Here is a 13085-nt window from a genome sequence, read left to right as displayed (position 1 = left end):
AAAAATTTCGGTTCGGTACGTACCTCAGTTTAGAGGTCACGGTTCGGTTCATTTTCGGTACAGTAAGAAAACAACAAAATATAAATTTTGGGGTTATTTTTTTACCAAATGTGTAAACAATGGCTTTATCCTTTTAACATTGGGAACAATATAATAATTCTGCCCACATTAATCCACATTAAACTGCTTCAAGTTGTTGCTTTGATTAAATAAAATGACAAAACCATTCTTCTACATATACAAAGTGCAACATTAAACAGTTTCAAGTCAACTCATCATGCTTAATTTATTACAGCATTTGGGAAGCCTGTAGTTGACTTTTATTATGTAAATGTTATATTTTTGTCAACATGTGATAGCAGGGACCCTGCCATTCAAAACTAGGCTGCTACATCACTAATGATTAATGTAACTGTAGCTGAAAAAATAGTACAATAGCAATAGGAGAGACTATTCATCCCCGAAATTTATGGACTTCATGTTAGTTCATGTGAAATAAAAGACAGACAGGGCTTTGCTGCCCCTAACACACACACACGCACACGCACACACGCACGCACTCGCACATGCACACACACACACGCACGCACACACACAGCAAAATGAGCTAACGTTACGCTAAAAGCTAATTAGCCTTCACCTCAAGACAGAACTGCGAGCGAGCTGAGCTGCAGTTTAAGTTTCTAGAAGGTCAACGGGCTCATAGTGATGCTAGCAGTAGTTGTGACTGGGAAGTGTTTTTTATAATTTGGCGAGAGTGCAATGTCCGCTGCTAAACACATATCTGCTCGACGCTGAAGCATTGACAACATGCGTTCTGAATCGCACTGCTGATTGGCTGTTACATCGCTCTGAATACGCACTGCTGATTGGCTTTGTATGTAACCAATCAGATGGTTGTGTGGGTGTGAAAATGCTGGGTGCTGAGACAGAGGCAGAAAGCAGAGCAGCTTGTTAAGACTTTAGATTACAAACTCGTTCGATACACCTCCGAACCGGACCGAGACCCCCGTACCGAAACGGTTCAATACAAATACACGTACCGTTACACCCCTAGATTAACATGGACCCCGACTTGAACAAGTTGAAAAACTTATTCGGGTTTTACCATTTAGTGGTCAAATGTACGGAATATGTACTGTACTGTGTAAACTGTACTGTTTCATATAATGTATTCTCTTCCTTTGCAATCTGCAAGTAAAAGTTTCAATCGATCAATCAAACAACCTGCAAATCAGATAGAAAATTAGAGGGAACATTGTTTGGGGGTATCCATAATACGCTGATAAGGAGAAGTTTTTATTTACACGATAAGTCAGATGTGTCTTTACCTCCGTGGCAAAGGCTCCACCGAACCCTGAGGCCGACTCACAGAACCCCTAGGGTTTGATCGAACCAAGGTTGAGAACCACTGATATAGTTGTTAAGGCGGCCGTCTTAACAACAAAGCGCTGCGGGAAAACCCTGCTATCCCCTATTTTTTCAATTAAAACAAACTAAAACATATAAACAAAAAAACACATACAGTGTATAGGGAAGCACGGTGAAACAGGGGTTAGTGCATGTGCCTCACAATACGAAGGTCCTGTGTAGCCCTGGGTTCAATCCCGGGCTCGGTATCTTTCTGTGTGGGGTTTGCATCTTCTCCCCGTGACTGCGTGGGTTTCCTCCGGGTACTCCGGCTTCCTCCCACCTCCAAAAACATGCACCTGGGGATAGGTTGATTGTCAACACTAAATTGGCCCTAGTGTGTGAATGTGAGTGTGAATGTTGTCTGTCTATCTGTGTTGGCCCTGCGATGAGGTGGCGACTTGTCCAGGGTGTACCCCGCCTTCCGCCCGATTGTAGCTGAGATAGGCAACAGCGCCCCCCGCGACCCCGAAAGGGAATAAGCGGTAGAAAATGGATGGATGGATGGATAAAACATATAAACAAAAAAACACATACAGTGTATAGGGAAGCACGGTGAAACAGGGGTTAGTGCATGTGCATAACAATACGAAGGTCCTGTGTAGCCCCGGGTTCAATCCCGGGCTCGGTATCTTTCTGTGTGGGGTTTGCATGTTCTCCCCGTGACTGCGTGGGTTTCCTCCGGGTACTCCGGCTTGCTCCCACCTCCAGAAACATGCACCTGGGGATAGGTTGATTGGCAACACTAAATGGTCCCTAATGTGTGAATGTGAGTGTGAATGTTGTCTGTCCATCTGTGTTGGCCATGCGATGAAGTGGCGACTTGTCCAGGGTGTACACTGCCTTCCGCCCGAATGAAGCTGAGATAGGCAACAGCGACCCCCCCCCCCCCCCCTCCCCGCGACCCCGAAAGGGACAAGCGGTAGAAAATGGATGGATGGATAAAACATATGTAAATAATGAACTATTTCCAAACCAGGATAAAATATGATTATTTTTAAAGGCCTACTGAAATTAGATTTTCTTATTTAAACGGGGATAGCAGGTCCATTCTATGTGTCATACTTGATCATTTTGCGATATTGCCATATTTTTGCTGAAAAGATTTAGTAGAGAACATCGACGATAAAGTTTGCAACTTTCGGTCGCTAACAGAAAAGCCCTGCCTTAATTGGAAGTCGCAGACGATGACGTCACAAGTTTGGGGGCTCCTTACATATTCACATTGATTTTAATGGGACCTTCTAACAAAAAGTGCAATTGGAACGAGAAAACGACAATTTCCCCATTAATTTGAGCGAGGATGAAAGATTCATTTTTGAGGATATTGATAGCGACAGACTAGAACGAAAAAAAAACGCGATTGCATTGGGACGGATTCCGATGTTTTTACACACATTTACTAGGATAATTCTGGGAAATCCCTTATCTTTCTATTGTGTTGCTAGTGTTTTAGTGAGTTTAACAGTACCTGATAGTCGGAGGTGTGTGTCCACGGGTGTCTTGACGCCAATGTCTCAGGGGAGTCGACGGCAGCTGTGGACGGCACGAGCTCAGCTTTTCTCCGGTAAGAAGCGACTTTTTAACCACACATTTCTCACCGAAACCTGCTGGTTGACATGTAGTCGGGATCCATGTTCGCTTGACCGCTCTGATCAATAGTAAAGTTTCACCTCCAGGAATTTTAAACAAGGAATCACAGTGTGTTTGTGTGACTAAAGGCTAAAGCTTCCCAACTCCATCTTTCTACTTTGACTTCTCCAATATTAATTGAACAAATTGCAAAAGATTCAGCAACACAGATGTCCAAAATACTGTGTAATTATGCCGTTAAAGCAGACGACTTTAAGCTGTGTGTGTGCGCAGCGCTCATATTTTCTAACAGTCCGTGACGTCTTGCGTACACGTCATCATTACACGACGTTTTCAAGACGAAACTCCCAGGAAATTTAAAATTGCAATTTAGTAAACTAAACCGGCCGTATTGGCATGTGTTGCAATGTTTCATCATTGATATATAAACTATCAGACTGTGTGGTGGGTAGTAGTGGGTTTCAATAGGCCTTTAATGCTACTGTATATACATGACTACTACTACTCAACACACACACACACACACTTACCAGGTCTACTTTCGCTTCCTTCAGAGTTCATTTTAGGCTGTGACATCAGCTCCATCCCGAGGAGGACCTGCAAATAAGAGCGCATAAAAACCCCAACACATCCTGATGGTGTAATTATTCTGCAGTACACATGGAAAATAGTCATTCTCAAAATAAAGTTCATTCTCCCACGCTTGGAAGGAGGAGGAAGGAGATGCTGGGAGACAGCAGGAAGTGGAAGCTAGGTATTTATTACGTCATCACAACAATAGCCCCCCTTCTCCCTCTTTTCCTCCTTCTTCCCCCCAAGACCACCCGCACTACATTCCAAACAAACAAGGACGTCAAAGAAGCAAACACCCGACCTTGAGCTCACTCGCACAGGACGAGGCCATTTTTAAAGACTGATAATTGGCGTCAGTGCGCAGCATCCTCCTTCGTGGAGGATGCTGAGATGTTCCACTTTCTCCCAGCGTCCCGCCCCTCCCCCTCCTGCCTGAGTGTTAAGAAGAGCCACACAAACACACAATCAAGGTCTCCTTCTTCATATCGTTTTTCTTACTCACCGCTGCTGGAGAGGGAGCTGCTGTGAGTCAAAAACAAGGATCCCAGCGCCTTACTTCTCGCTGCCAGCCTCTCGCCGGAGATACTCCGAGCGCAAACCGCTCACAGCTGCCACCATTTTGTGGTCACGTGACCCGGGCCATGACCATATAAGGGCAATCGCCTACGTCTATAGCAGCGCTGCAGGCAGTGCAAGTGAGTGGACATGTGAGTTGCTTGTTATTAAAGGCCTACTGAAACCCACTACTACCGACCACGCAGTCTGATAGTTTATATATCAATGATGAAATATTAACATTGCAACACATGCCAATACGGCCTTTTTAGTTAACCAAATTACAATTTTAAATTTCCCGGGAGTTTCGTCTTGAAAACGTCGTGTAATGATGACGTGTACGCAAGACATCACGGGCTGTTAGGAATATGAGCGCTGCGCACACACACAGCTAAAAGTCGTCTGCTTTAACGGCATAATTACACAGTATTTTGGACATTTGTGTTGCTGAATCTTTTGCAATTTGTTCAATTAATATTGGAGAAGTCAAAGTAGAAAGACGGAGTTGGGAAGCTTTAGCCTTTAGCCACACAAACACATGGTGATTCCTTGTTTAAAATTCCTGGAGGTGAAACTTTACTATGGATCAGAGCGGTCAAGCCAACATGGATCCCTACCAAATGTCAACCAGCAGGTTTCGGTGAGAAAATTGTGTTTAAAAAGTCAGTTCATACTGGAGAAAAGCTGAGCTTGTGCCATCCATAAAGCTGCCGTCGACTCCCCTGAGACACTGCGCGTCAAGACACCCGTGGAGACACCCTTCCGAATATCAGGTACTATTAAACTCACTAAAACACTAGCAACACAATAGAAAGATAAGGGATTTCCCAGAATTATCCTAGTAAATGTCTCTAAAAACATCGGAATGTAATCGCATTTTTTTTTTGTACTTTTTTTTTTTTTCTAGTCCGTCGCTATCAATATCCCCAAACACGAATCTTTCATCCTCGCTCAAATTAATGGGGAAATTGTCGTTTTCTCGGTCCGAATAGCACTTTTTGTTGGAGGCTCCCATAAAAACAATGTGAATATGTGAGGAGCCATCAACATGTGACGTCATCGTCTGCGACTTCCAGTAGAGGCAGGGCTTTTCTGTTAGCACCGAAAGTTGTGAACTTTATCATGGATGTTCTAGAGAACATCCATGATAAAGTGACTAAATCCTTTCAGCGAAAATATGGCAATATCGAAAAATGATCAAGTATGACACATAAAATGGAACTGCTATCTTGTTTAAATAAAAAAAATATCATTTCAGTAGGCCTTTGAAGTTGTTTTATTACTGTAAAGCAGTGGTTCTCAAATGGGGGTACGTGTACCCCTGGGGGTACTTAAAGGTATGCCAAGGAGTATGTAAGATTTTTTTTTTTTTAATATTCTAAAAATAGCAACAATTCAAAAATCCTTTAGAAATATATTTATTTAATAACACTTCAACAAAATATGAATGTAAGTTCATAAACTGTGAAAAGAAATGCAACTATACAATATTCAGTGTTGACAGCTGTCATGTCTGATCATGTTTTTGTTCGGCCATGTGCTCCTTGACCTTTGGACTATTTAAGTTCCTTTTTCTTTTTGTACGTCCTTGTTTACTTTGTTTCCATGCCAACCCATTAGTTTCCATCTGTCGCCATGTCATGCACCTGTTTTCAATCATTCATTCATCCATTTTCTACCGCTTATTCGCTTTTGGGGTCACGGGGGGCGCTGGCGCCTATCTCAGCTACAATCGGGCGGAAGGCGGGGTACACCCTGGACAAGTCGCCACATCATCACAGGGCCAACACAGATAGACAGAAAACATTCACACTCACCTCACATTCACACACTAGGGACCATTTAGTGTTGCCAATCAACCTATCCCCAGGTGCATGTCTTTGGAAGTGGGAGGAAGCCGGAGTACCCGGAGGGAACCCACGCATTCACGGGGAGAACATGCAAACTCCACACAGAAAGATCCCGGGCCTGGGATTGAACCCAGGACTGCAGGACCTTCGTATTGTGAGGCAGACGCACTAACCCCACCATAGTATTATTTAAGCCACAGTTACCAGGTAGTTAGCCTCGCAACATCATTTCCTGCACCCATGATATCCATGCTGTTTTTTCTCATACCCTTGTCACAGTAAGTTTTCTCGTTATTTATGCCACAGTGCAAGTTTTTGATTCATGTTTATAGTTAATTGCCTTTGTGCTAGTCTTTTGTTTCATAGTCCAGTTTTTGTACCGCCTTTGTGCGCACTTTTTGTTGGTTCCTGTTTTTAGTTATAGTGTCAAAATAAAAAGATGTCTCTACCTTCATGCCGTTTCCACTCCATTCGTTTGGCACCTCGGGAAAACAATCCACATCCAAGTCCAAGTCGTGACAACAGCTAGATTTTTTGTGGACATGTTCCATAAATAAGTTGATGATTACTTCTATGTGTAGAAATCTTTATTTATAGTTGAATCACTTCTTTATTTTTCATCATGTTTTTAGTTATTTTTATATATCTTTTTTTCCAAATAGTTCAAGAAAGACCACTACAAATAAGAAATATTTTGCACTGTTATACAATTTAATAAATCAGAAACTGATGACATAGTGCTGTATTTTACTTCATCTCTTTTATTCAACCAAAAAAGCTTTGCTCTGATTAGGGGGTACTTGAATTTAAAAAAAATTCACAGGGGGTACATCACTCAAAAAAAGTTGAGAACCACTGCTGTAAAGGGTCACTCATTATTATTATTATTATTATGATTAGCCTTTGGGGTAAAAGCACTTTAAAAATAATTAAACCATGACCATTCATTCATTTTCTACCGCTTGTCCCGTTCTGGGTAGCAGGGGCGCTGGGGCAAATCCCAGCTGCATCCGGGCGGAAGGTGGCGTACACACTGGACAAGTCGCCACATCAATTAAACCATGTGCGCTGACAACTGTTTTAAAAACACATGAACCAGCATTTTGTGGTACAAAATTCTGGAAAATAATCTTGCTATTTGGGTAAATGGTAGAGCTAGGTTCCTGGTTCGATTCCAGCTTCTGGCGTCCTAGTCAATAGGTCAATAAAAATTAATTTATAGAGCCCTTAATCACAAATTTCTCAAAGGGCTGCACAAACCAGAACAACATCCTGGGCTCTGATCCCACATCGGGGTAAGAAAAAACTCAACCGAAGGGGATACAATGAGAAACCTTGGAGGGGACCGCAGATGGAGGCTGTGTCCTCCGGTGCAATGGACATCGAGTGGATCTAGTTATTTGTGTGAGAGTCCAGTCCATAGTGGGGCCAAGAGGAGTTCATCTTGAGTGAAGACAAGTCAGCAGCGCACAGACGTCCCCAACTGATGCACAGATGAGTGGTCCACCCAGGGTCCTGACTTTAAACAGCTAGCGCAGCATATATGGTCACCTAATAACTTATCCACGCAGGAGAGGAAAGCATAGCAGAGAAGAGACAGCAGATCAACTGGTCTAAAAAAGGGGTTTATTGAAAGGCTAGGTTTACAAATTAGTTTTAAGATGGGACTTAAAGGGGAATGTTATCACAATTTCAGAAGGGTTAAACCCAATAAAAATCAGTTCCCAGTGGCTTATTTTATTTTTCGAAAACATTTTCAAAATTTTACCCATCATGGAATATCCCGAAAAAAGGTTTTAAAGTGTCTGATTTTCGCTAAATGTATATACAACCCCCCATTTTCCTGTGACGTCACTGCGTGACGCCAATACAAACAAACATGGCAGATAGAACAGAAAGATATAGCTACATTAGATCGGATTCAGACTCGGATTTCAGCAATTTAAGCAATTCAACAGATTACGCATGTATTGAAACGGATGGTTGAAGTGTGGAGGCAGATAGCAAAAACGAAATTGAAGAAAAAAATGAAGCTATTGAGCCATATCACGACAGACAAAGGCAACGAGGACAAATTCGGCGATCGCCTTCTAACCAACGATTGCATCTTTTGACCACTGGATCAACTTGAATCCATCGATTGGTAAGTGTTTGTTTGGCATCAAATGTGGGTGGAGGGAAAGGCTGGATGCAAATATAGCTACAAATGTTCATACAGCTAGCCTAAATAGCATGTTAGCATCGATTAGCTGGCTGTCATGCCATGACCAAATATGTCTGATTAGCACATAAGTCAATAACATCAACAAAACTCACCTTTGTGATTTTGTTGACTTTATCGTTGGAAATGCATCTACTTTGAGTGTCGCAGGATATCCACACATCTCTGTGCCATCTGTCGTAGCATAGCTGTCGTCTGTAAAATGAGCAGAACAAACGAGGGACTTTCGCATCTTTTGACCACTGGTGTACTTGAATCCGTTGGTTGGTATGTGTTTGTTTGGCATTAAATGTGGGTGGAGGGAAAGGCTGGATGCAAATATAGCTACAAATGAGGCAAAATGATGCAATATGTACATACAGCTAGCCTAAATAGCATGTTAGCATCGATTAGCATGCCATGCCAATTGATATGTCTGATTAGCACACTCTACGTAAGTCAACTTGAAACCTTCTCTTTTCGTGTTGTTACACCTTCCGACAACACACCGACGAGGCATGATGTCTCCAAGGTACGGGAAACAGTCGAAAAAAACGGAAAATAACAGAGCTGATTTGACTTGGTGTGTGTATTGTGTTCTAGAAAATGGCGGATTGCTTCCCGTTGTAGCGTCACGGGTGAAAGGTCATCGCTCCGACAGCGAACAATTGAAAGGCGTTTCAATCACCAAATTCACCCTTTTAGAGTTCGGAAAGCGGTTAAAAAAACATATGGTCTTTTTTCTGCAACATCAAGGTATATATTGACGCTTACATAGGTTTGGTGATAATGTTCCCCTTTAAATGCTTCTATAGAGGTAGCATCTCTAACGGTTACCAGGAGGGCATTCCAGAGTACTGGAGCCCGAATGGAAAACGCTCTGTAGCTCCTTTATAGTCACTGCCGTTGTGTCCTTGGAAAACACTTTGCTCGCGTTCTTCCCAGTGCCAACCAGACAAGTTTAAATGTAGCCTAAATATGTAGATAATGGGATTCACAATGTAAAGTGCTTTGAGTCTCCAGAGAAAATGTGCCATATAAATGTAATTAACTTGCCTTTTTCTTTAGCTTCTGTGTGGGGGAAATAAATAATATAAGTATGCGTCTTGCTCCCCTGCGGGAGCACCCGAAAGTTCTGCTGACAGCACGCCAGAACACACCCACGCAGCGACAAGCCTGCACTCAATTGCCAATCTGCACACCTGGTATGGATGAGGGCGTGTTGGATAAAAGACCAGTGGACCCAAGGATCGGCGCGGGAACTTAGTTTTTCATGGTGTACCGTAAGCGACAAGCTGTTTGCTCTATCCTTGTTTTCCTCTCCGTGGCTTGATTTGTCCGTTGTCTTCGCCCGTGTTTCAGCAATGTTTTCCTTCTGTTTCCCCCGAATCTTGACTGCTTCCTTCGCTCTTCGACTCCTCGCTCGCCCCTGGATTCAAACGCCTCTCTCTTGCCCTTGATCCTCTGCCTGCCCCCTGGACTTCCTCGTATCTCATTCAACGCTTTGGTAACACACACTTCAGTTAAATTCTACAAATAGTCTTACACCATACACACTCTTGAGTTTTGTCACACTTCATTTCCTGAGTTTATTTGTTAGTCCATCCATCCATTTTCTACCGCTTATTCCCTTTTGGGGTCGCGGGGGGTGCTGGCGCCTATCTCAGCTACAATCGGGCGGAAGGCGGGGTACACACTGGACAAGTCGCCACCTCATCACAGGGCCAACACAGATAGACGGACAACATTCACACTCACATTCACACACTAGGGCCAATTTTAGTGTTGCCAATATTTGTTAGTATTGTTTATTATTCTTATTATATATATATTGATTATATATATAATAAATTATTGAACATTATCCCCTCTGATGTCTGTTTGCCGTCACCCCCTCAGTCCTTCCTGCGTTTCATAACATTGTTAAATAAAACCTATGCCTTGTTTTAATGAATACCCAGGCCTATTAGGTTACTGTATTATAATGTTGGTCATTATCATACTTTCCAACCTTGAGACCTCCGAATTCGGGAGATGCGGGGGGGCGGCTGGATTTGGTGGTAACGGGGTTTGGTGGTAGCGGGGGTGTATAATGTAGCGTCCCGGAAGGTTTAGTGCTGCAAGGGGTTCTGGGTATTTGTTCTGTTGTGTTTATGTTGTGTTACAGTGCGGATTTTCCCCCAAAATGTGTTTGTCATTCTTGTTTGGTGCGGGTTCACAGTGTGGCGCATATTAGTAAGAGTGTTAAAGTTGTTTGCACGGCCACCCTCAGTGTGACCTGTATGGCTGTTGATCAAGTATGCTTGCATTCACTTGTGTGTGTGTGTGTTAAAGCCGTATATATTGTGTGATTGGGCCCACACGCTGTTTGTATGGAGGAAAAGCGGACGTGACGACAGGTTGTAGAACACGCTAAAGGCAGTGCCTTTAAGGCACGCCCCCAATATTGTCGTCCAGGTGGAAATCAGGAGAAATCCGGGAGAATGGTTTGCCGGGAGGGGCACTGAAATTCGGGAGTCTCCCGGGAAAATCGGGAGGGTTGGCAAGTATGGTCATTATCGTGGTACTTGGAGAGCCAAGAGTTTTCTGAGGTGGTACTTGGTGAAAAAAGTTTGCGAACCACTGGTACATGTAAGAGGAATGCTATGCTCTTTGAAAGGACCTCTTATAAAAATCTGCGTGGAAAAAGCAAAGATGATTTATTGCTGCCGCTGGTCTATTTTGCAGGATTTTTTCTGTGGGGAAAAAAAGGAATACATTCATAAAAGATAAATAATGGCCGCAGTTTCATCCTGGAACAGATCATTTCTTTTGTTTCGGACATGTTTGAATGTGAAACTGTAAACATGTGATGTAAACTTTGTAACTGTAAACATGGTCAGTTCAGTTCAGTTTCATCCATCCATCCATCCATTTTCTACCGCTTATTCCCTTTCGGGGTCGCGGGGGGCGCTGGCGCCTATCTCAGCTACAATCGGGCGGAAGGCAGGGTACACCCTGGACAAGTCGCCACCTCATCGCAGGGCCAACACAGATAGACAGACAACATTCACACTCACATTCACACACTAGGGCCAATTTAGTGTTGCCAATCAACCTATCCCCAGGTGCATGTCTTTGGAAGTGGGAGGAAGCCGGAGTACCCGGAGGGAACCCACGCATTCACGGGGAGAACATGCAAACTCCACACAGAAAGATCCTCAGCCTGGAATTGAACCCAGGACTGCAGGCCTTCGTATTGTGAGGCAGACGCACTAACCCCTCTGCCACCGTGAAGCCCTCAGTTCAGTTTCAGTTTCAGTTTATTTCGAACATGCATAAGATTCAATGTAATGCATCACGTATTTCCAGTTGTTTCATTAGAGCACGTCCGAAAAGGAGTAGGAAGAAGCAGAGCTTATTTAATCCTACCCCTTTTCATACCATAGCAATTTGATCAGGTTTTCTTGTTCTCTGTAACAGAACAGTGAATAAATAAATAAATAAATAAATAGTAAGCAAACAAATATTGAATAAGTAAGTAATCTGTTTCTCAATGAAGAAAATAAAAATAAAAAGGGTTCAAGATGTTCATCATAATTCTTGTTCTGTGTACGTTGTGAACACTTGTAATTTAAACAGTTTCTTAAACTGAATCATATTGGTGCTTTTTTTGATTTCTTTGTTTAATCCGTTCCCTTATGTAATTCCACATACTGATATGCTAAAGGTTTTTAGTGTTGTACGAGCATACAGATGTTTTAAATTAGATTTTCCTCTAAGGTTATATTTCTCCTCTTTTTTTGAGAATAATTGCTGTACATTCTTGGGTAGCAGGTTATAGTTTGCTTTATACAGAATTTTAGCTGTTTGCAAATGCACTAAATCATTGAATTTCAATAACTGTGATTTAATAAATAAGGGGTTTGTTGTCAGAGTTAGTTGGTGATGAACCCCAAGATGCAGAGAAGGAGGGAGGCATTTTGCAGGAAAACAAAATGCCTCCCTCCGGTGGAGGTGATGGTGGCGTCTGCCGGCACACCGGAGATGATGGCGCTGTCTGTTGCAGACCAACTGGGACGCGAGGTAGATGTGCCTCCCCATCTCTACAACTACTGAAGCTCACATTTGTAGTTGTTTCCCCATATTTCTGTACAATAACTCCGATGTGGTAACACGAGCGAGCAGTAGAGAATAAGAAGTGATTTTTGTTCTCAAAGAGCCATCCATCCATCCATTTTCTACCGCTTGTCCCTTTTGGGGTCGCGGGGGTTCGGTGGAGCCTATCTCAGCTACATTCGGGTGGAAGGTGGGCTACACCCTGGACAAGTCGCTGTCTCGAACATATTTAGCTGTATTCGTTATTGATGTTCTTCTTGCTATATGTGCTATATATTTTTTACATGAGATTTCCAGTTCATTTCATCATCTATTATTTTAAGTTAAAGTTAAAGTGCCAATGATTGTCACGCACACACCGGGTGTGGCGAAATTATTCTCTGCATTTGACCCATCCCCTTGATCACCCCATGGAAGGTTGAGGGGAGCAGTGGGCAGCAGCGGTGGCCGCGCCCGGGAATCATTTTGGTGATTTTACCCCCAATTCCAACCCTTGATGCTGAGTGCCAAGCAGGGAGGTTACGGGTCCAATTTTTGTAGTCTTTGGTATGACTCGGCCAGGGTTTGAACTCACAACCTATCCATCTCAGGGCGGACACTCCATCTAACCTGCACCCAAAAATGTGTTTTCTTGTATGTTCAAAACATTAATACTTTCTTTTCATTACTAATTTGTTGTTTTTCAACATTGCAAAATGAATACTTATACTTATGTTGAATAATTCAGCGAAGAATTTTCAATCAGCAGATTGTACTCGCCCTTAAAGAATGTACTAAAGCAGCACACACACCGAGCCAACTTCCTC

At 42.9% G+C, this 13085-nt stretch overlaps 1 protein-coding gene across 3 annotated transcripts in view; it reads right to left on the bottom strand.

Moving 5' to 3' along the window:
* Positions 1–4208, bottom strand: part of prune2 (prune homolog 2 with BCH domain) — a 28787-nt gene extending 24579 nt beyond the window's left edge. For 2 of the 3 annotated variants that reach the window (XM_061876625.1, XM_061876626.1), the window contains exons 1-3: positions 4079–4178; positions 3878–4008; positions 3534–3600 (exon numbers count right to left, since the gene is read on the bottom strand). In XM_061876625.1, coding sequence (XP_061732609.1) covers positions 3534–3600; positions 3878–3943 — 133 coding nt within the window. In that variant the 5' untranslated portion in view covers positions 3944–4008; positions 4079–4178. Of the gene's footprint in view, positions 1–3533; positions 3601–3877; positions 4009–4078 lie in introns of all 3 variants that reach the window. The other variant, XM_061876627.1, reaches the window with a different exon arrangement.
* Between the last annotated feature and the right edge of the window lie 8877 nt (positions 4209–13085).

The sequence above is a fragment of the Nerophis ophidion genome, linkage group LG17 (assembly GCF_033978795.1).
Source record: "Nerophis ophidion isolate RoL-2023_Sa linkage group LG17, RoL_Noph_v1.0, whole genome shotgun sequence".
NCBI classification, from domain to species: domain Eukaryota; kingdom Metazoa; phylum Chordata; class Actinopteri; order Syngnathiformes; family Syngnathidae; genus Nerophis; species Nerophis ophidion.
Note: the sequence above shows the minus strand (reverse complement) of the source record. Positions and strands in the feature narration are given on the sequence as shown.